The sequence below is a fragment of the Microtus oregoni genome, unplaced genomic scaffold, assembly GCF_018167655.1.
Source record: "Microtus oregoni isolate MIOR12 unplaced genomic scaffold, Mior012 000153F_ref0000387, whole genome shotgun sequence".
NCBI classification, from domain to species: domain Eukaryota; kingdom Metazoa; phylum Chordata; class Mammalia; order Rodentia; family Cricetidae; genus Microtus; species Microtus oregoni.
Window position 1 is genome coordinate 4937 of NW_024544808.1, and position 22279 is coordinate 27215.

At 43.0% G+C, this 22279-nt stretch overlaps 1 protein-coding gene across 1 annotated transcript; it reads right to left on the reverse strand.

Moving 5' to 3' along the window:
• Window positions 1-3610: 3610 nt before the first annotated feature.
• LOC121445035 (39S ribosomal protein L50, mitochondrial-like) lies at window positions 3611-4640 on the reverse strand. Its single transcript, XM_041647008.1, has one exon. The coding sequence runs from the start codon at window positions 4637-4639 to the stop codon at window positions 4157-4159; it is 483 nt and encodes a 160-aa protein (XP_041502942.1). The 5' UTR covers window position 4640; the 3' UTR covers window positions 3611-4156.
• Between the last annotated feature and the right edge of the window lie 17639 nt (window positions 4641-22279).

Genomic DNA, 22279 nt, shown 5'->3' on the forward strand with positions numbered 1-22279 from the left:
GAAATGGCGAAGTGTTGAGCCACATAGCGCCCCTCTCTGATGATAGAGGCTCTTGCATATTGCTTCTCCCTAATCGTTCACATGGACATTTTCTGAAGTCATGCTAAGGTGGCTGTGATACTTCAAGTAACAACTGTGGCTCTTATGAAACTGTGACAGACAATGTATAATGAGGAAACTGTGGGCACACCCTTCCTCATAGGGGAAATTATGGCTTTGACAGAGTTTATTCAGAGGTTCCCATTCAAACACTCTGAGGAATGCTACCTTACACACCATGTCCTTTGGGATAGGCGCGGGGGTTGAGGGAGGCAGCCTCTGGGGTTGATCCTCCTGAGGAAGAGCTAACACGGTGAGCCTCTTTGTCTCCATTAGAGACTGAGCCAGGCTCTCTCATGTATCTCTCAGATGATTTGTTGGATAGTTAGCACAGACATAACACACTTAGGGGTCTGTGTCAGTCTTTGGGACTGTCCCAGACACAAGTGGAGGAATCTCCATCAGGGAGGTCAACAATGCTAATAGCATGGGCTGACACTAAGGAAGGGCTCCCACCCAACTACAGAAAATGTGTAGAGGCTTTAAATGGTCGTGACCTCATAGGGAAGGAGAGTGCCTGTGTTTGTGTGGCCGCTTTTTAAATTAGCATCGTCATCACCTTCCTGTCTATGTCTTGAAACTCTTAGCTCAAATGTCAGCCTAGACAACACATGCTTGTGGGAATAGGGACGTCTTTCCAAACTCCATTTTTTTTGGAGCTCATAAACATTTCTACCATGGTCGTGAATTTCTCTAACACCCATGGGCTACAAAGACAATTCCGCTCAGGCCTTCCTTGATCTAGGTTAAAGGCCAGTGCAGCCCAGTGTGGAGGCAAATGCCTCCTGTGGAAAACTGCTGCCTTGCACAATGTCTATCCAGGTCTGAGGTGGAGTACACATTTAGGAAGGTCTGTGTCATCCAGCCAGAATCTTACTGCAGACAATATCAAAGGGGGACCTGGGGTTTGGATGCTGTAGCCAGTTCTCTTTGTTCTAATAGTTCACACTTCCTCTGACTGGTTCTGCAGAAGTACCGATCTGCCTTTGACTGATGTGAGGAAAAGGGGCCAGCTTTACTTCACAGCGCAGTGAGAAAGCTCAGTCTGAGGTGAGGATTCTCAACCTTCTTTATGCTCTGGCCCGTAATATTGTTCCCCATGGTGTGGTGTCCGGAATCTCAATACCATATGCCTTGCTCCTTCGTATGTGTAATTGCGATGTTATGAGTTGTAATGTAAAAATCTGATTTACAAAATATGCAATATAAGACCTCTAAGTGTTTGGTGTCCAAGGGTTTAGAATCGCTGCTCTAAGTTGCTGAAGGTCTGCTGGGGTGTTATTCCCAATGTGTTCACAACTAAGCCAACATTGCTCGTGGCTGGGACATGTCGACTGAAGGAACACGTGGGAATCCATTTCAAGAATGTCCCCATGTCCTCTGTGGAGTAGAAACCTTGGTCCGAGGCTAGCACGCTCTCGCACCATCATGAATCTGAAGCGCCCATCATCGGACAAGGAAGCTGCTCTCCAGTGCCCAGCATAATACAGTCTGGTACAGTTCTTGCCACCTGAGGAAACATTTGGCCAGAGGCTATGACAGGCCCTGCAGCATCTTACAAGTGCCCTTCTCTGAGAACAGTGAGAGACATGTTCAGTCGTAACTGCTAAGGGAAAAGCAGAGTAAAAAGGCATGGAATGTCCATTCTTCTGAGGAGGGGGGTTGCACATAGACCCTCACTCTCATTTCCATAGCCAGGATATTCGCCAGTTCACACAGATGGTGGTTCTGTGCTTTGGAAAGGATGATCTGGAACTACAACGCACGTGCATGCAGACACACACACACACACACACACACACACACACACACTCTATCTCTCTTATATACACACCTTCTTTCAACCCGGGGGATCTGATGTTGATGGACACTTCTCTTTTGTTTTTAGTATCTTCTAATCACACCCTCACCAGCTCAAAGAGGCACACTGGTTGTTTCTGTCCAGGGCCTGCATTCCTTAAACGCAGCTATCCAACCTCTATTTGATGCCAGAATTTTCCCAGAGATACGGTCTGTTTCTACCATGGGGATAATTCCTGGGTCATGTCAGGTGGGGTCACTCCTTGACACAGTTTGATATGCAGTTGGAAGGTGACAAAGTGAAGGGGACACGGCCCCACCATGATGGCCATTTACACATTCAAATCCCTAAGGGGGAGATTCATGTGTAGGCCAGCAGGGTTAGTTGAATCCAGGGCCTATGGGTCAAATGTCAGTGGAGGACAGTTCTGGGTGATGTGCTGTGGTGTCTGTCTGAGTGGTAAGCTGTCAGAGGTAGGGAGTGGTTGACGCAAGGAACAAAGGTCACTTGGCTCCTCAGCCTCAGGTGCCCAGCAGTTCCAACACTCTGCTGTTGCTGTGCTCTCTAGGAAAGTGGGGATGGTGCCAGGCCTAGAGGCTGTGGCTTCTATGACATTACTGAAAGCAACGAGGCTTATAAACTAGGGTGTCCCTACCACTGCAAGTGACTGCCAGCTTGAGAATGCTCCTTTTTGGTTTTTGCTGAAAGTTTGAGACTATGCTTACAAAAAGACCCAGTCAGAATGCTGGACTCAGGCCTCCAGTCCCTTTTCCCCTCTGTTTTCTCTCTTGCCAGTTCTCTCCCTCCCCCTGTGAGCAGCTCTCTCACTTGAGAAATGGGCATTTTGATATCATTCATAGTGTGGGTTATTTAGAGCAGTAGACAACAGTTGGGTACCTAAAGTGTGCTTGGCAGTTACGTGATGTTCAACAGAGCCTGGCACCACACACAGGCTGCCGGCTGACCACAGGCAACTGAGTTAATTGGGCCTTGAATGCCTGAGAGACCTCTACCCTTTCCAGATCCTGCTATTGAACAACCCTTGATTTATGCTCGATTCGTGACCTCTGCCTAGTGCTACCAGTTTCTTTCTACCACCCCTGTGCCAACCATTTCCCTCCCTCCAAATTGCCCGATGGCAGCCTTCTCCTGGCCTTCTCATTACTCCACTCTGACCATTTTCTCTTTTCTCAACTACAGCAATACAGCACTGAAAACGCTTACAGACTCATCTGGTCCATGCTTCTTCCATTATCTCTGAAACCTCTCCAGACCAGGCTTGTCATCCGATCCTGCCATGGAAGCTGCTCTGATGAATGTTGCCAGAGACTTCTGCATTGCTGGAGGCAATGGCTGTTTTTCTGCCCCCTTTTCAACTGCCTTTGTCATTCTGTGTTTGTGGTCAGTGTGGTTTTCATGACAGTTTCCTTCTTGTGGCTCAGAGGGCACTCTTCACTTTCCTTGTTCTTACTCTTCACTTTCCTTGTTCTCCAGCTCCTAAGTATCTATTGTTCCTTCTCCTTCATATGGTCATGCTTGGATTCTATTACTTATCTACTGTCCTTCTCCATGTACAGCCACATGCAACCCCAGCTTAGCTCAGGCTAATTGTAGCTCTGGAAGCTACCTGTATATCTGCTGCACAGACCATTTATGCTGGCTAGTTGTGTATCAACAAGACGCAACCAATTGTTAAGGGAGAAGAGGGAATTTCTTTTTTTTTTTTTTTTTTTTTTTTTAAAGACAACAGACTTTAATGAATCTGCTTTAATCCAAGAGGTGAACCCAGAATACAGTGTACTTTCTTTCATCTTTAATCACGGACTAACCACAGTGAAACGTCCTATGTATAGCAGACATTCCGTTAACTATCTAACACATTTCCTCATTTGCATATCCATAATAATCCCACACCTATGAGCTTTAATAAGATTGGAATATTTTATTGCAACTACTACTTTATCCATATAACGGACAAAGAAACATCTGAACTTGAGATGCCCTCCTATCTTAAACATCAGAATAAGAACATTATATAAATTACCAAAACTTGATTTTATTGGGGGCTGGGGGAATAGCCTTAGCAAATGTGAAAATGTTTTCTTTGTTGATACTCCATGAAGAAAAAGATGTATTCTTCTATAGGAAAAAAAGTAAAGGGAGGTCTGAGAAGAGCTCTGAAGGGAAACACTTCACAAGTGTCGGCCACCTCAGTGAGGAAAGTACAACATCTCAATGCAGTAACTGCTGACCTGCTCAGTAACCCCAACTGATTTTCAAATTGGGAGGCAAATTACCAGCAACGAGTTCATCAAATTTAGATCTGTCTTGAACTGATGGAACATTATAGAAGTCAAGAACGTCTCCGACTCTGCACATCTGGTGAAGCCTGGAGTTAGGCACTGCATGGCCCAAGTCATCAGCTAAACGTGCCAAGAGTCTGAACTTCACATGACCATTATCCAGGGAGATATCTTGCCAATTACTAGGAAGAGATGAATCAAGAACTTCTTTAAGACAGGATTCCAAGCGACTCTGGAGATCGTCAGGAGGTGTATACACTCGGCTTCGTAAGGGCGGACACACCAAAACAGGTTCTGTCTTCACTTCTTCCACTGCCTCAGCCACCACTGGCTCCTTCTCCTTTCTGGATCGAGACCAAAAGTCCCTACGTGCAGCCAAGGCAGCGTTCCACAGCCAGCCTCTGCTAGCAAACCGGTACACACACAGCGCCGCCATCTTCGACTGAGAAGAGGGAATTTCAATGGAGAAATATCTCCATGAGATCAGAATGAAGGTAAGCCTGTAGGTCATTCTCTTAATGTGCAATTGCTGTGTGAGGGCCCAGTCCGTGGTGGGTGATGCCACCCCTGATCTGGATCTGTGCAAAAGCAGGCTGTGAAAGCCTTGGAGAGCAAGCCAGTGAGCAGAACACTTCCATGGCCTCTGCATCTCTTCCTGCCTCTGGTTGGGCCCTGTTAGCGTTCCTGTCCTGACATTCTCCAGTGAGGGGCCACTGTGGAGCAGTATGAGCCACATACACCGGTTTTCTTCCCTGGGTCATGCTATCTCATCACATCATTAATAAACCTAGCAAGGACGGTCCTCACCCCAATCCCAGAGTTACTCTTTCAAGTTCTTACTCAGCTCGCATGGGTCATCTGGATCCAACATGCGCTGTTCACAATATCTGATCACCTCTCTGTCTGTAGCCCCCCATTCTCCTTTGCAGAACTCCCTATATTTGGCCATACTGACCACTAGTCCGTAATCTCCGGGGGAGAGAGGAAGTGAGATAGTTGAGAGAAGACCGTGGGCTCAGACTTGCTCCTCCTGCCATTCACATCTAGTCCCTCAGGAAGTCTGTGGAGGCATTCCTTGAAATGCAGAGAGAGCCTGTGTTCTTCCCACCTTACACTATGGAGTGTGCTCAGGAAGGGCTCAGTGCCCATCTCTGCCTGGCTTCGTGCCTGCTCTCTGTACTCTAATCTCCTTGCCTCATTTGCTCTACACTGAAGACATTTAGTCATGAGTGATTCTCCTGGAGGACAGGCCGGGTCACACTGCGCCACCTCCACAGTGCCTCCGTCTTACCCCCATCACATTTCCCTTGCAAACATGAGGCAGCTTCCTCCAGTTCAGTGGAACCTAGGGGCTTGTTCCTGCCTCTGCTTATGTGTCCTGTCCTTTCATTTTCAGCTCAGTGCACCTCACAGCTGTTGGCCTTTCTGCCATTAACTCAGTAGGGTAGGACACCCTCTGGCATTAAAGCCTCGTCCCTTATTTCAGAACACTACTTACTTTACGTGTCAGAAAGGGCAATGCCCTGCTCCTCTTCCTTCCTTTCCTACATATCACCACTCCAAGGGAGTCTACCTTCCTATCCTAAACTGTTGACTCAAACCCTCATGCCCTGGACCAGCATATCCAGTAATCTCACAGTCTTCCCCAGCTCTGAAGTCCCTCCTCATCACCACGACCACCTGGGGCCTAGGCAACTACCACCTTCTTCTGTACTTTCTGACTCCTAGCTGGAAAGATGCCCATCCTTCCCTACCATAGGCACCATTCATGGTGAGAAGGGAAATTGTGATTTATCCTCCCATGCATCACACATGTGGACCAGACTATAACTGAACTCACAAGTATATAGTGTGTGAAAGGATGATTCTTCAGGGCATCTGTCAGGATAGTTGATAAAAGCCAGTTCATTTTAGAAGACTGTCGAGCAGAGCTGCAAACAGGAGCCTCACTGATAACATCTGGAGTGTGGATGGGGTGCCTGGCACAGCTGCTGCCACACACCCAATAGAGCACTTGGCAGGGTGCCTTGACCTTTTTTCTGATCCCTCAGGTTGTCCTTCCCCATATTATTCACTGTGGCGCTCCCTCTCTCTACCCCTCTCTTGCCTTGACAAGGTCTTGTTCCCGCATATACTGGAGCGGTCCAGGACCCAGGTGTTCACTTTTGCTCCTTTGTCCTTGCAAATTGAAACTGCAGCTTCCCCACTGATTTCTTGGAAACACCTTTTCAGCCTTCTGGGTTACTCAATCAAGGCCTCATTGTTTGCTGTCTCATCTCCACAGAGCTGAAGGCTGAAACAAGTTGCATCAATGTTACTACTGAGCATGCTCTTCAGCTCACCCTCTTCCATAGGCCCCCTGTCCTGACTGCCCCCCATCCCCATCCCTCCCCACCCCCCAGTCACTCATCTCACAGCCACTGGGAATTCTCCCTTTCTCTGCTCTTCATCCACTGAAGAAAGTGTCGCCTTGCAGTTCTTCAACAGTGTCGTGGGAGGTTTGGACCCTCAGGGAGATGAGCCTAGCCCCTTGAAGGCCTCCCCCCACACCCCGGCAATGCAGGTCATCCAAGCCTTGGTTTCCACAATGAAGCTGGGCAGTGCCTCCTGCTGAATCTGTTGCGATTCCAGCTGCTATGTCTGGTACAGTGCAGCTGGAGGCTTATTCCTGTTCTTTCCCCCCATGTAGGGATTCTCCTGCTCTGGGGACTTTTTGAAGCTTCTAGGCATGTACACAGGGATAGTCGCATTGGATCTTTAGGCCCAAGAGAGCCATCACAGACTCAGGCAGGCATCAGATGGACATAAATTACATCTAGCCCTGAGCTAGCTGGGACTTCTGTACTTGTCCATTGATCACCATGGCCTGGCAGGGACAAAATGTGACATTCTTCTGGCACGCATGAAGTGTTTAAGAAAATCTCTGGTACAGCCTCTCCTACTTCCTACGTGACTTTCCTAACTGGGGCTGAATGACTGCTTAGAGGAACCTCTGCTCAAGGCAAGGAGGAGACCTAGTGGATCTCCCTTGTGTGCGGTTGATGGCAGAGGGCTGAACCTTCATTTTTCCCTTGAAGGAAGAGACTCCGTGAGTGTGCACTGGCCAGCCATAACAGATGCAGGCCTAGAGAAAGGAGCTCTGGGAGTGTGGAGAAAGACTTAGGATTGTGTCAAGTTTGTCACTTCAGTGGATCTGGCCCTGAAAGCCTCTTGCTGACCTCCCTTGGATTCCCTGGCTGCCCACCTCTTGGTGTAGACTTGATGTCACCTGTACCTCCAGAGGTAAGTGACAACCTTGTGTTTGTCTGTCAGGCTTCTCTGGCACTTCCTGAATCATAGAAGATGGTCATCATATGTGCTGGGACCTGCTGAAGCTTGCTTCATGGGCTCTGCTTCCTGTTTCAGCCTCCTTAGCCTGCACACTGCTGGCTGTGCCTTTGGGCTTTGCATACAATCATTTGCCACCCTGCCCTGCACCCTGCAGCTGGGCCTTGTCCTCAGCCACCAGCCAGATGAAACTGTGATGGAGAAGGGCAGAAAGTACACGGGTCTCTGTGGTTTGTGTGGCATGCCTGGGTCAGCCACCTGTCCTTCATGTTCCCTAGAACGAGACTGCAGTGTGTTTTCTTAGTCTTCTCCTTGTGGTAAATGTGGTCAGCTCTAGAGCCTGAGATCTCTCCTGAGTGTCCTCAGCCAGGTAGTTAAGGAGCATGGTGAGGAGGCGCCTATATCTCCACATCTGTAGTTCCCACATCACCTCAAAGGGTAGTGAAATGGCAACATTACCTTGACCCTAAAAAAACAATACACAGGGCACACCCATGCACACATGCGCGCGCGTGCAAACACTGAGCCAGTTGAGCACTGTGCAGCACCTGAGAAACTTTAAGTTTCCTAGTTTCAAGTTCAGTCTTCTCTCAGGTTCCCCCAACATGCTGAATGCCAGCTGTTTCAGAGTCCTGGTCCCCAGTGTCCCAGGGTCACCACAGGTATTGATGATTTTATTACCACTGCTGTGACAGCCAGCTGTGGGGCACTGGCTCTCCTCCCCCCTCCTTCTTTTTTACCCTCTACTTCCCCCAACAGCACCTGAGTAGTTCATTGAGGAATTTCTTATTCCCTAACTTTCTAAGTTGCCTTCAGTAACTCCAGATTTACTCCCACACGCCAGTATTACTTTGAGAAAATAAATTGACATAGCCTCCATAATTTTAACATCGTCTCCCACTGTTGATTTTGTGGGTCCCCTCAGCTGCCTATTTTTTCTCACAGTTCTGTTACAATTGCAGAGTAGAAACAATTCTGAATGAAGAGATTCCATTTAGTAATTAGTGAAAATAGGCATTTTTATTTTCAGGCCATATGCAACCTCCAATGAATAAGTGATTCCGATTAGGAATTCATGAGAGCAGGGATATTTGAAGTTCACTCCATCTACAACTCTGTATCAATCAGATCAACAGACCTACAGTCCTCGCCTCCTGTCAGCACACATAGCGCGTTCGCCATCTGCCCAGAATTCCTGCTGAATGTTGAGCTAAAGCAGCTGCAGTTGCCAAACAGGTGCCTTCCCCCTGGAAGGCTGCCGTGAAAGACTCACATCGGGACGTTTCTAAAATTGGCTCTAGGATGGATTCCATGAGAAGCTGCTCTCAGGCTCCCCATCAGTGTTCTGACCGAGAAAGTCAAATCTCCGGGGGCTAAGCACAAGCTCTGTCCGCTTTGGGCAAAGTACTTCTCCGGACCTTTTGGGAAGGCAGCAAGAACAGCCATGTGGAGTTTGCTAGCTCCCTACAGCCCAGTTAGCACAGTTTTAAACATGCCATATCCAATGGGAGACGGTAGCCCTCATGGCAAGAACAGGACTATGTAAAATGAACGTGGAACAGGACCTAGACCAAGACCTGGAAGACAAAGTAGTTCGTCAGCCAAGGAGAGGAAATCAACATTCAAGCCAGTGATGTCATTTTCTTATGTTTTCATTCGGTGCTTCCTCCCCACTACAGCTGCTCTTTTGCTGCCTCTGATTCCATTGTCTTAGTTCCCCAGCCTGCTCTCCTCCTTGCCCTATATGTATTTATCTCTATAGTATAGAAGGGCCTTGGAGCAGGCCAACACTGTCCCCTACTGTTCATGCCTTTTACTGTTTTATCTTTCATTTTCTATTTTCCTTTTTCTTCATTTCTGTTTCCCTGTATTCATTTTTTTTTTTATTATCACATCACCCAAAGCCCAGCGACTTACTTGGTTCATTATTTGGAGGTTCATGTCTTTACCACCTCTATTTAGTCTTCCACTAACCACAACTCCCACATTTTGACCGCATTTGTTCCTTTGTTTCAATTATCCTCATGCCCACGTATGACCCTTTACTCCCCAACTAACAACCTAATACTCATCACGTGACAGTCTTACCATGACTGCTTACCTCCTTTTCTTTTCCTTTGCATTTTGAGGGTCCCTTTTCTCCCTAAACTAACTGGTATCTCTTTTGTAGTAACTTGCAACTATGTTATTAGAGTGAATTATAACATTGGTCTACCAGACAAACTCATCTCCTGACGACTGAAAGAACATTCACTGAAGCAAGAGAGGCAACTTCAGTTAAAGAACCTTTAATCCCAGCACTCGGGAGGCAGAGGCAGGTGGATCTCTGTGAGTTCGAGACCAGCCTGGTCTACAAGAGCTAGTTCCAGGACAGGCTCCAAAACTACAGAGAAACCCTGTCTCGGAAAAAAAAAATCTAAAAACAAACAAACAAACAAACAAACAAAAAACAAAACCAACAAATCTTTACCAACAAGCCAACACCATGGGGTGGTTTGAATGAGCTGTCCCTGTAATCCCTGACATTTGAACACTTGACCCTTTGGATAGCACTGTTTGGGCAAGTTTGGGAAGTGTGGCCTTGCTGGAGGAATTATGTCACAGGGAATGGGCTTCAAGAACTTAAAACCTTGGCTTTCTTTCAGTTTTGTTTCTTTCAGTTTTCTTTCTTTCTTTCCTTCTTTTTTCTTTCTTTTATTTTTGCTTTATTCTTTTTTTAAATTTTTTTTGCTTTTTTTTTTCTTTATTCTTTTGGTTCAAAAATGTGAGCCCTCAGCTTCCTGTTTCTGCCACGACACTATTGCTTGCTGCCATGCCTCATTGCCACGATGGACCCTTATCCCTCTGGAACTGTTAGTCCAAGCAAACTATTTCTTTATAAGTTGGTTTGGTTATCACATTATTTCACAGCAACAGAAACGTAACCAATAGACCCTAGGTTTGCAGATCCAAGTTCAAAGGCACAAATAACACGAAGAAACATGACAGTTTGTCTCCTCCAAAAATTACCAACCCCTTACTAGTGACCTCTGATCACAAAGATTTAGATGAAATTCCACATGCAGACTTCAAAAGGACAATTATAAAACACAGTTAAAAACTATTCAAAGAAAAGTATACTATTTTTCAGGAGAATACAAACAAATGCCTAAATGATATAAAAATAGACGTTAATAAAAAGCAACAAGTAAACCCCAAATGAAGTGAGGACAGAAGTGAAAGGCACAATAGGGCAAATAAAAAAGTTTATTGGAAACCATCAATAATATGGTTCCTGTGGAAGATAGAATATCAGGGTATAAAGACATCAGATCAGCCAAATATCAGGGTATAAAGGCATCAGATCAGCCAAACATCAATAATCATTTTTAATGAATGGACGGAATATATAAGAAACCTGGGACTCCATGAAAGGCAAAGTGTATTATTATAGACTTGAGAGAAGGAGGACAATTTCATGCAAATGACATAGAAAATATTTTTAATAGGATCTTGGAAGAAATTTCCCCAAATCTACAGAAAGAGAAACCCATCTAAATATAAGAGTCACGCAGAACAGACCAGGTCAGAAAACAAACTCCTCTTGCCATATAGTTAAAGCACTAAATGTACAGAACAAGGAGGCATAGTAGAAACTGCAAAGAGAAGGGCCGGATCGCATAGAAAGGCATAGGAACAACTGCTGACTTGTCATTTCACACCAAGAAAGAGGAAGGGGTAGTACCGACGTCTTTGAAACCATGAAAGATCATAATTGCTAACTCAGTCAATATACTGAGCAAAACTATCTGTCATAATTTTCAGCAACAGAAAAGTTTTCTAAGGTAAAAGCAGGCCAAAGGAATTCATGACCACTGAGGCAGTTCTCCAGAGGACACTGGAAGGAATATTTCATTCACAATGAAGAGAAAGATAAAGTACTACAATAGGAAAAAAAAGAAATGATTCTATAAGCTTAATTAAACAAAAGATTAAGAAAGTTTCAAACACTACAAAATCAACAAAATAAAAGGAGAACACATTACTTTTCAGTAACAGTCCTATCAATGGTTTCAATTCACTTGTCAAAACACACGGACTAGAAGATTGGATTAGAAAATAGAATACTTTCTTCTGCCTCTATGAGATATACATTAGTACCAAAGATAAGCACTATTGTAGGATAAAGAGAATGGAAAAGAGTACTCTAAACAAATGGAATCACATGCAGGCACTGATATTCTTCTATTTGACAAAATAAACTTCAAACTAATTCTTTCAGAAGAGTTTAACAGGCTTATTTCAAACTGGTCAAGTGATGAATCTATCAAGAGGAAATTGTAATTCTTAATCTATATGCACTAAATATATCTTCATCCAATTTTATAAAGCAAACGCTAATATATTTAAAATCACAGAACAACTCCAACATAGAAATAGTGGGTTACTTCAGTTGCCACTTGTACTTTTGGGCAGATTAATTGTACAAAAAAATGAAGAAATACTGAAACTAAATGGCATCATACGGTAAAATGTAGCTAAGAGCTATCTACAGAACATTCCTCCCAAATACCAAAAGAATATACATTCTTCTTGGTACCAAATGGGATCTTCTCTAAAACAGAGAACATATTGGTGCACAAAGCATGCTTCAACAAATGTAGGAATTGAAACAACATCCTGTATCCTATCTGACCATAGTAGGATAACACTAGACATCCACAGTGAGAGAAACTAAAGAAAATATACAAAGTTATGGAGATTAAACACACCAATGAAAGTAGTTCTAAGAAGGAAGTTTATAGCTTTAAGAGCCTTTACATTACAACAGAGACCCTTGCTCAACCATGTTCATTGTTGCTCTATTCATAATAGTCAGAAATTTGAAACAGCCTAGATGCCTGTCAGTGGATAAATGGATAAAGAAAATGGATAATATTATAATAATGGATAATATTATGTTGTGTAAATTTACATGATGTAATATTATTCATATTAAAAATGTTAAAAACGAACTAATTAAATACACATTTAAATGAATGGAATTAGAAAAAAAATTATCCTGAGTGAAGTAACCCAGACCCCAAAAGACAAATATGAATGTACTTGCTTATATGTGGGTGCTCACTATTAAGTCTTCGATAAGCAGGCTACAATCCATATAACCATAGAGGTTAGGTATAGAGTAAGGGACTAGGGGAAAGAGTTGAATCACCATAGGAAGGGCAAATAGAATAGATAGCTATGGATAGGTGGATGGGCATACTGAAATGGGGTAATCAAATGGGGGGAGATAAAAGGAGAGTAAAGGTGGCAATATAAACAGGGACAAGTAAAACCAAGAGATATTTAAGGGATGATATGGAAACCTAATAGTGTAGAAGCTTCCTAAAATATATTCACATATGAAGATGGCCTAAATGGAATCACCAAATAATGGGGAAGACAGAACCCCAACTGGGTATCTTTCATCACCAAATGAAATCCTCCAGTTCTGGGAATGGGCTACATCAAATTCTGCTGCTGATCAACAGGCCCCATGGACACCCCCAAACAACTCAGGCTATTGACAAGGCTATTGATTGCTCTCCATAAACTGATGGTAAGGCCCCATTGCTGAAGATAACACCTACATAACTCATTGAACATGGAGAAATCAAGTTGGTGCCTACAGAGAATCTTCACTTCTACTGACTAGTGTTCATGTTACTGGAAGATATTTTGTGTGCTACCAGAGGAGAAAGGTAAACATCAACCTAGCTACAAACCTTTGATCTATAATGGTGACCTGTCTGCAAGATATGCTGGTATGATGGTGGCACCTTGTGAAAGTACCCAACAATCTAATTGGATAATTGAATTTAAGGTCCAATCCATGAGTGTAACCCACACTCAATACTGATCAGATAGTCAAAAACCTGAGACTAGATAGGCCAGGAACCTAGGCAAAAATCCAAATATTTCTGTTCTGTTAAAGGAACATAACATAATGACATTCTGCTATATCAGTACCTTGCTTAGCTGTCATCAGAGAAGCTTCCTCCTGCAGTAGATGGGAACAAAAGCAGCAAGCCATAAGGGACAATGTAGTGCTATTTCATTTTTATTTTAATAAATAAAGCTTGCCTGAAGTTCAGGGAGTAAAACAGCCGCACTGACCAGCCTTACAGACCAGACAGTGGTGACACACACCTTTAATCCCAGTAGCCACACTAGTTTGCCATAGAAACCAGGAGGTAGTGGTATATGCCTTTAATCCCAGCACTAGAGAGGATTATAAAAAAGCAGGAGATATCTCTCAAACACAGTCTCATTCTTAGATTCCTGGAGGCAGGACTGCCATTTCAGACTGAGGTAGAAGTAAAAGCCAGTGACTGGCCGCTTTGCTTTTCTGACCTTCAGATTGAACCTAAAGGTGCTACAGGACAATGTACAGAGAGTGAGAAACCTTGGAACCCTCAGTCCTAAATGGATTGTTTCTCCAACTCCCTTCCCTCAAGATTCAGGGATCTATGCAGAAGAGGAGGGAGAAAGATGGTAAGAGTCTAAGGTGATTGATGACTCCAAGGAAACAGTGTCTTCCAGACACCTAAGACTCACACACGTATGAGCTAACAGAGACTGCGGCAGTATATACAGTACCTGCACAGACAGAAGCCAAATGGGGTCCATTGCTGAGAGAAGTGGAAAGCAGCTCCCATTCCTGACGCAGAAGCTATCTCCAAGTGTCAACCACTTGCAAAGGAAAAAAGAGTTTTCACCAACAGAGTCTCATGGGTTTACAAACCCCTGCTTGAGGGAAGGCTTCATGCCCAGCAATAGATGGCCCCCACAAAACAAACTCAACACTAGTTTTGGAGGTTCCTTTTCTCATAGGGCTCTGTCTGGAGATTGATTTTCCTTTCCTTACAGGGCTTTGCATCATGGTTTCTGGTGCTGTGTTTTTACATGGGATTTTTGCGTATGTGAATACATGTCTCTGCCTCTGTATGCAATGCTTGTGTTTCTTCTTTGACACTTTTTATTCTGGTAGTTTTTGCTTCATTCTATTCCAGTTTGTTTGTTTTTATTTTATCTTATTTTATTTTTTAGACTCCTGTTTGCATTCTAAAATGAGATAGAGATAGATAGATAGATAGATAGATAGATAGATAGATAGATGGTATGGATTTGGGTGGGGGTGGAGTGAGAAAATCTGGGAGGAGTTGGGGTTGGGGAAACCATACTCAGAATCTATTTTATGAAAAAAATCTATTTCTAATTAAATAAATCAAAGAGACTTCAAATAAACAACCTGCTGATTATTTTTTAAGTCATTGGACAAACAAAAACAATCTAATCCCCAAAGCAGTAAATGGAGAGAAATAATAAAGATCTAGTTAATTAATAAAGAAATTAATGAAATTGAAATGAAGAAAACAATAAAAAGAATCAATGAAACAAAGTCTTTGCTTTTTGTGGGGAGAAGATAAACAAAATTGAGAAGCAAGTAGCAAAATCAGTCAAAAGAAAGCAAGAAAAGGCCCAAATTAACAAAATTAAAGATGAAAAGGTAGAGATTACAATAGACACTGAGTATACTCAAAGAACCATAGGAGATACTTTAAAAATCTATATTCCAGCCTACTGAAAAAATTTGAGAGAAATAGATGAATTTTTAGGTATACATGAGATAAATTTCTAGATATATATGACCTAACAATATTAAATCAAGATGAAGTAAATAATTTAAATAGAGCTATATATCCAATGAGATAGAAGCAGTAATTTAAAATCCCTCAACAACAACAACAAAATCCCAGGGTCAGATAGATTCCGTGAATCTACATGGACCTTCAAATAATTAATACCCATACTACTGAAATTATTGTATAATGGAAAAGGAAAGAACACGTTCAAACTCTTTATAAAACTAGTATTACCCTGACATTTAAACTAGATGAAAATTCAACAACGAAGAGAGAATTGTAGGTCAATCTCCCTGGCAAACATAGACTCCAAAATTTTCAATAAGAAACTAGCAAGTCATATTCAATACCACATCCACGAGATTATTCACTGTCATCTGTTGTAAGGAGCTGCAGGCTCCGTTCCTGACACCCCAGCTCCCAGTCGTCTGGCTAGCTTATGCCCTGAAATAATTACACGGAAACTGTATTCTTTTAAACACTGCTTGGCCCATTAGCTCTAGCTTCTTACTGGCTAATTCTCACATCTTGATTAACCCATCTCTAATAATGTGTGTAGCACCACGAGGTGGTAGCTTACCAGGAAAGACCTTAACCTGCGTCTGTCTCAGAGAGGAGAATCATGGCGTCTGCCTGACTTGGCTTTCTTTCTCCCAGAATTCTGTTCTGTCTACTCCACCCACCTAAGGGCTGGCCTATCAAAGGCCAAGCAGTTTCTTTATTAATTAATCAATGAAGGCAACAGATAGATGACACTCCCACATCAGTCATCAAACTGGCTTCATTCCAGGGATATGACGATGTTCAATATATGTAAATCAGTAAGCATAATTGACCACATAAATGGACTCAAGGGCAGAGATCATGTGACCATTTCAATTGATTCAAGAAAGGCTTTTCACAAAATCCAACAACCCTTCATGAAAAAACTCTGGAGAGTCTAGGAGTGGATGGCATATATCTCAAAATAATGAAATTTTTCTATGACAAATCACTAGTCACCATATTGTTACATGGAGAAAAGCTCACAGCATTTCAACTAAGAGCAATAACTTGACAATGGTGTCTACTTTCTTCACCTTATTTAATATAATGCTTGAAGTCCAAGCAGGAGTAATAAGATAAGAAATGGAACTAAAAAGGGATACAAGTAGAAAAGAAAGAAGTCAAAGTATCCCTATTTGCAGATGACATGATTTTATACTCTAGAGACTCCACTGGGAAACTCCTAGAGTTGATAAACACTTTCAGCAAAGTGGCAGGTTACAAAATTTACATACCCAAATCAGCAGCCTTCTTAAATACCAAAGACAAACAGATGGAAAAAGAAACCAGAGAAACAATTTTACTAGCAGCAGCCAAAAAAAAAAAAAAATCTTGGAATAAGCCTAACCAACGAAGTGAAAGCCTCATACAATGAAACATTTGAAAGAATGAATAATTTTTTTAAAAAGATACCAGAAGATGGAGCGCCTTCCCATGCACATAGATCGGTGGGATTAATAGTGTGGAAAATGACTATTCTACTAAAAGCAGTCTAGTGATTTAATGTAATCACTCTCAAAATTCCATCGCAATTTTTCATAGAGATTAAAAAAACAGTATTAAAATTCTTAGGGAAGCACAAAAGACCCTGGATTGCCAAAAGGAACCACCATTCTTGGTCTTGTTATACTACAGTTCCACAGTAGTAAAACTAGCATGGTATTGACAGGAAATTGAAGCATTGATCAATGGCGTAGAATCAAGGACCCATTTCCAAGCCCATACATCTAAAGGCAGGTGATTTTTTTTTGACAGAGATACCAAATATATATATATATATATATATATATATATATATATATATATATATATATATATGAGAGAGAGAGAATTTAGTATCTTTGACAAATGGTGCTGGGAAATGAGATATCTACATATAAATACATAAATTCGATCTTAACTCTCATCCTAAAGACAATTAATTCCAAAGAGATCTAAGATTTCAGTGTTAGACCTGAAACTCTGACACTTCTAGAAGAAAGAGCAGGAAATACACTTTTGGATACAAGCTAGAGTTGAAAACTTTTTGAATAGGTCTTTGTTCACCCAGGAAATAAGAATAACAATCAGCAAAAGACCTTCGTGAAATTAAAGTTTCCGTGCTGCTAGGAAAACTGTCAATTGGCTGAAGAGGCAGCTTACGGAGTGGGAAAATTGTCAGCTAAATGCTTCACAGAGGATTAGTGTCTAGAATATACAAGGAACTGGGGGGGACACTAAATACCAAAAAAAGCCAATTAAAATTATGCTAACGATATTTAGAAACAAAGCAGAGGTCTCCGAAGAATGAATACAAATGGGTAAGAAATATTTTAAAATTTGTCACCAGCCTTCTGGAAAAGAAAATTAAAGCTATTTTGAGATTTCATCTTAGAGTCAGAATGGCTAAAGTTAAGAAAACAAAAGACAAGAACTGGTGGTGGTGGTGGTGGTGAAGATGCTAGAATAGAGAACCGTCATGTGTTGTTGGTGGGAGTCCAAGTTGGATCAATCTAGTGAAAATCAGGGTGGCAGTATCCAGAAAACTAGAACTAGACCTAACATATGATCTAACTATACAGCTTCTGGGTATATGCCCCAAAGGACTCTACATCTTACTACAGAGACACTTGTTCATTCATGTTGATAGCTGCTGTATTCACAATAGCTAGGACAAGAAAATATGTCTATATGTCAATCACCTGATGAATGGATAATAAAAATGTGATACAGTGGAAAGTTATTTAGCTGTAAAGAAAAATGAAATTATCAAAACAAATACAGATGGAACTGAAAAATATTAAATGAGCTCAGAAAAACATTAAATTATGTTAAATAAGTTCAGAAAGACAAACATGGCATGCTCTTTCTCATATATGGATTCTAGGTTTGAATTTATATATATGTGCATGTACTTGGGAGTGAGTTTATGTAGAACCCAGTAAAGCAGAAAGTTTATATACAGCAAACACAAGTAATATATGAGGATCGTATATAAATGAGTTTTGTTTTATCTCATGTTGTTCCCCATGTTTTATCTCATGTTGTTCCCCATGTATGACTCAGCTGGTTAATCCATTCAAATATATATAGAACACAGTTGCTTGAAGCCACACACATATGATACACATAATATTGTATAGTATGATGAACTGTTCAAACACTTGCTAAAATATCTACACCAATAAGAAAACTAAAATTAAAAAATTACTAAACTTATGACTTTGATTCTTTACTAAAGTTGAACGGATGAATATAAATTGTGAACCTCAAATATGTAAAAATGGTTAAAATTACAATATTTAATGAGACTTAAATCTTAAAGTCACCTACACAATATTAAACACCAATACCAAATACTTGGTTTTCTTTTCTGTTTCCCCCTCCATATCAGCAACACTAGCCCCCTTGGGGTTCTTCTGATTTTCTGTTTGACTGTCCTCACCAAGTAATGCTTATGGCTGCAGGCTCTCTAGTTCACAGCATTGCTAGAAGTACTGATGAAACTGGAAGTGGATTTGTATAGACACCTATAGAAATTTGAACTTTGGCATGCACATGGACACAGGGGCAGATACAAGTTAGTGCTTTGGTTTGCTCTGGTCTGGCCTTTACTTCTATCATAGCCCCATTGTATTGAGCCTCTGTTACAGGCTTACTCTAATTTTTCTTTTTAAAATTGATTTGATTATTTTCCTGGTTCGCCTTGATCTCCTAAAGAATACACCCTCCAGTGTACTAGCATCAGTCACCCAGTTCACAGTCTGTGCTTCTTTCCAAGCCACACCCCTACTTTCTGCAGGATCTTGAAGATGAGCCCTTCTTTAGCATAGGTGCCCGTCATCAAAATAATGTCTAACTTCGTGACTGGGAGAAAGTTTCTGAAGTTCTTCCATTTGATGATGATTAGGAATCTTAGGCTTTTAGGCCTCCTCAAGTCACACCCATGCCTTTAAAATTGTTTCTGACAGATATGTGACACCTCTAAGGAGCTAGGAACTCTGAAGTTCTGGGTTGTTCTGTGCTTCCAGAAACTTTTGAAGTGCTATCAGATTCAGACACGACAGACCAGGGAATTCAAAGTGAGAGGGGAATTGAAGGTGAAGGTGTTTGGATCCTTCAAAGTATTTCAGGCTTTCAATATGCTTGGGGTCTCTGAAGAGCAGTGGACTTTTTAAGTGTAAGGCCCCTCACACAGTTCAGGCTGTTAAAGACAGTACAAGACTTTGAAGCATTTGCTATCTCTGAGATGCTTAATAGTTTCAGGGCATTTGCTATTTCTGAGAGAGGTTCAAGATGCACGGGGATACTTGGCTCCTGAGAGGAACAGGTGACCTTCAAAGTACTTGAAGCCTTGGAGATTCTGGGACCCTTTGAAGTTATGTGGGCCTTAATTATGTTGGGAGACTAAAGTTTCTGTGGCCTTGGAGCTGCTCAGATGTTCTATGGTACTGGGGGTCTCACAGGTGCTTAGAAACTCTTGAGTTTTCAAGATGCTGGGATCCTTTGACATGAATTGAGCATTCAAAGCGCTTGAGATCTCAGAAGTGCCGACTTCAAGTTTGCTAGGGTCACTTAGTATACTTAGATGCTTGGATATGCTTTGATCTCTGAAACAGTGTAGTCTGTGGATGTACCTGTACCATTGAACTGGGGCCTCCCATTTGCTCCAGCCTTGGACAAAGGGGTTTGGAGTCTCTGAAGTATTTGGGTGAGATGGAAGTTTTTAGTATGTTCTGGCTTTATAGATTATCATAGCTTCTGGGATATAAAGGAAGCCTAGTCAAGTGTTTGCACCTTGCTTCAGCCTGCTCAGTTGCTAAGGCCTGCCAGGTGCTAGGGCCCTACTGGGCATTCTGAATCTATGATGTATTAAGACCCATGCAGATACTCAGGCCTCCAAATCCTCACATCCAGTGAAATATTTAAATCCTGCTACACAACGGGCTCCTACCAGGTGGATGCATCCTTGTAGTATATCAGGGTTCCCCAAGTGATTGGTCTCTGCAAAGCTGTGGAACTCTCTCAAGATGGTTGACTCCATGAAGGAGGTGCTCCACGCTTGGAAAAAACTCAGTGTCCATATGCCACGATCCCACCTTGTGTTTCTAAAGGTCCTGGAGAGAAACTATTTGAATTGAAACTCAGTACCTCTAGGTTGTTTGACATCTTCAAGCTTCTTGGGCCAAGGAAGGCAATAAAGGTTCTAGGAAGCCATTGCCATTGGACCGTTTTGAAACCGTCAGAACCCATGTATTGTTGGAAGCACCTCAGTTTGCTTCTGTGACTTTCAGTAAGGGCCCACTTTTTTATTCTTGTAGCTTGTATCCAGTCCTAGGTTGGGAAAGGGGGATAGAATTCACACACTCAAGTCAGGGGTTACATCAGACTGGAAGGCACAGGGAAACAGCGTGGCACAGTGTACAATAAAGCAGCCTCGACGACTTGTGGCTTCAAGCACCAATATCTCTACCACTTCTACCGGTGCCCTTCCTCCGGATGATGCTCCAGCTGAGGCCACCATTGCAGCTATCTCCACAGAGGATCCGAACAACAAGGTCCCTGTCACTGGCAGCAAAATAGCACCTTTGGCTAGTGTGTGCTTATCTCTCATGCAGCAGTTTTTCAGCTAGCTGTGCATGCCCCAAGCCCCCCCCTGACTTCCTTTCTGGCAGCCTACATCCCGCAACTCTGCTAGGAAAAACCTGCCCCGCCCCTCTTGTAGCACTGCGGCTCTGGCTCCCATAGAGGATGTGTGGGCAGTTTTCATTTACCAGCTTCCCTTGGCAGGCGAAGAGAGTGGGAGGCTGGCAGGCAAAGAAGAGTCCAGGGAAAGAGTAGGGGAGGCAGATTGAACAAGAGGGAGAGGGATGGAGACCAATCTTTTCATTTTGTATTTTTTCCCCCTTAGGTTTTGACAAGCCCTAGACCCTTCCTTTCTCACCAAAGGCGGGCTGAGGGGGTGGGGGAGGGGGCGGCGGAGCATAGTCTTGCAAGGGGTCAGCTGACCCTAGCCCTCCTTGGCTGTCCTGGCTTACGCAACACATTCATTCTCCCGCCCGGTTTTCAGAAGGCGTTTGTGTGTGGCTAATTAATTCGTGGGCCCATGAGGGAGCTGAATAATAGACTTAATGACCAAAGCGGTGGGTGAGGGGAGGAGATGGGCGTGCAAAGCCAGCTAGCAGTGCTCAAGAGGTGCAGAGCCTGTACAGGGCTACGTGTTGGCCTGGGCAATTAAGCGGGGCGGTGAGAAGATCAGACTTAGATTTGCGCAGCCTCACCGAGGGGCAGAATACTTCCTGGCAGGCCACAGAGGAAGCAATTAGAATAAGAAGCAGCTGGATGAAAGTGAGCTTTAAGGCTGTTGCCATGGGGACTGAGAGACAGAAAGGCATTTGAAGGGAGACCACTGGCAGGCTTCAGACAATGGGTGGGAATGGGGAGCAGGGAGATGGTAGAGTGCAGTTGGAGCTTAGGTTTCTAGGCCAGCGAGCCAGCAGGCATGCCTTGCCCTGTCTCCCCCGTGCACACTCTGACCTTTGTCCACTCCTTCTCTCTGCTCAGATTCCTCTGCCTGAATGTCTTCCCTCCATTTTGCACTAGCTAAGCTCCACCTGCTTGCTCACGGGCATCTTCCTTGTTTAAGTTTATTTTGACCTTCCCCAAAGAATAATGAGTCGGTCCTTACTCCCCCAAGGAAGGCCCCATAGTTAGGCATTCTGCTTTTCTTGTGTCATTTGAAATGTGAACTTGCTCAGAGCCTGGCTCCCCCACCCCCACCCCCTTAAAGTGGATGGATGTAACTCAAGTACTGGCTTCAAAGGGTTGTGTGAATTCAGTGAAAAGCCTTCACTGCATAGTGTAAGACAGGCTTTGCCTCTAAGTGTGTTTCAAGCAGCAGCAGCAGGTGAGAGTGGCATTTAATAAATGCATGTTGGAGGATTATGTGATGGAAAAGCTTTTACATGTGTTCCTTTTTAAGATGTGTTTTAATTTGCGTGCATGCGTACGCGCATGCATGCCACGTGTGCTGTACACGAGGGGCTAGCAGAGGGCGT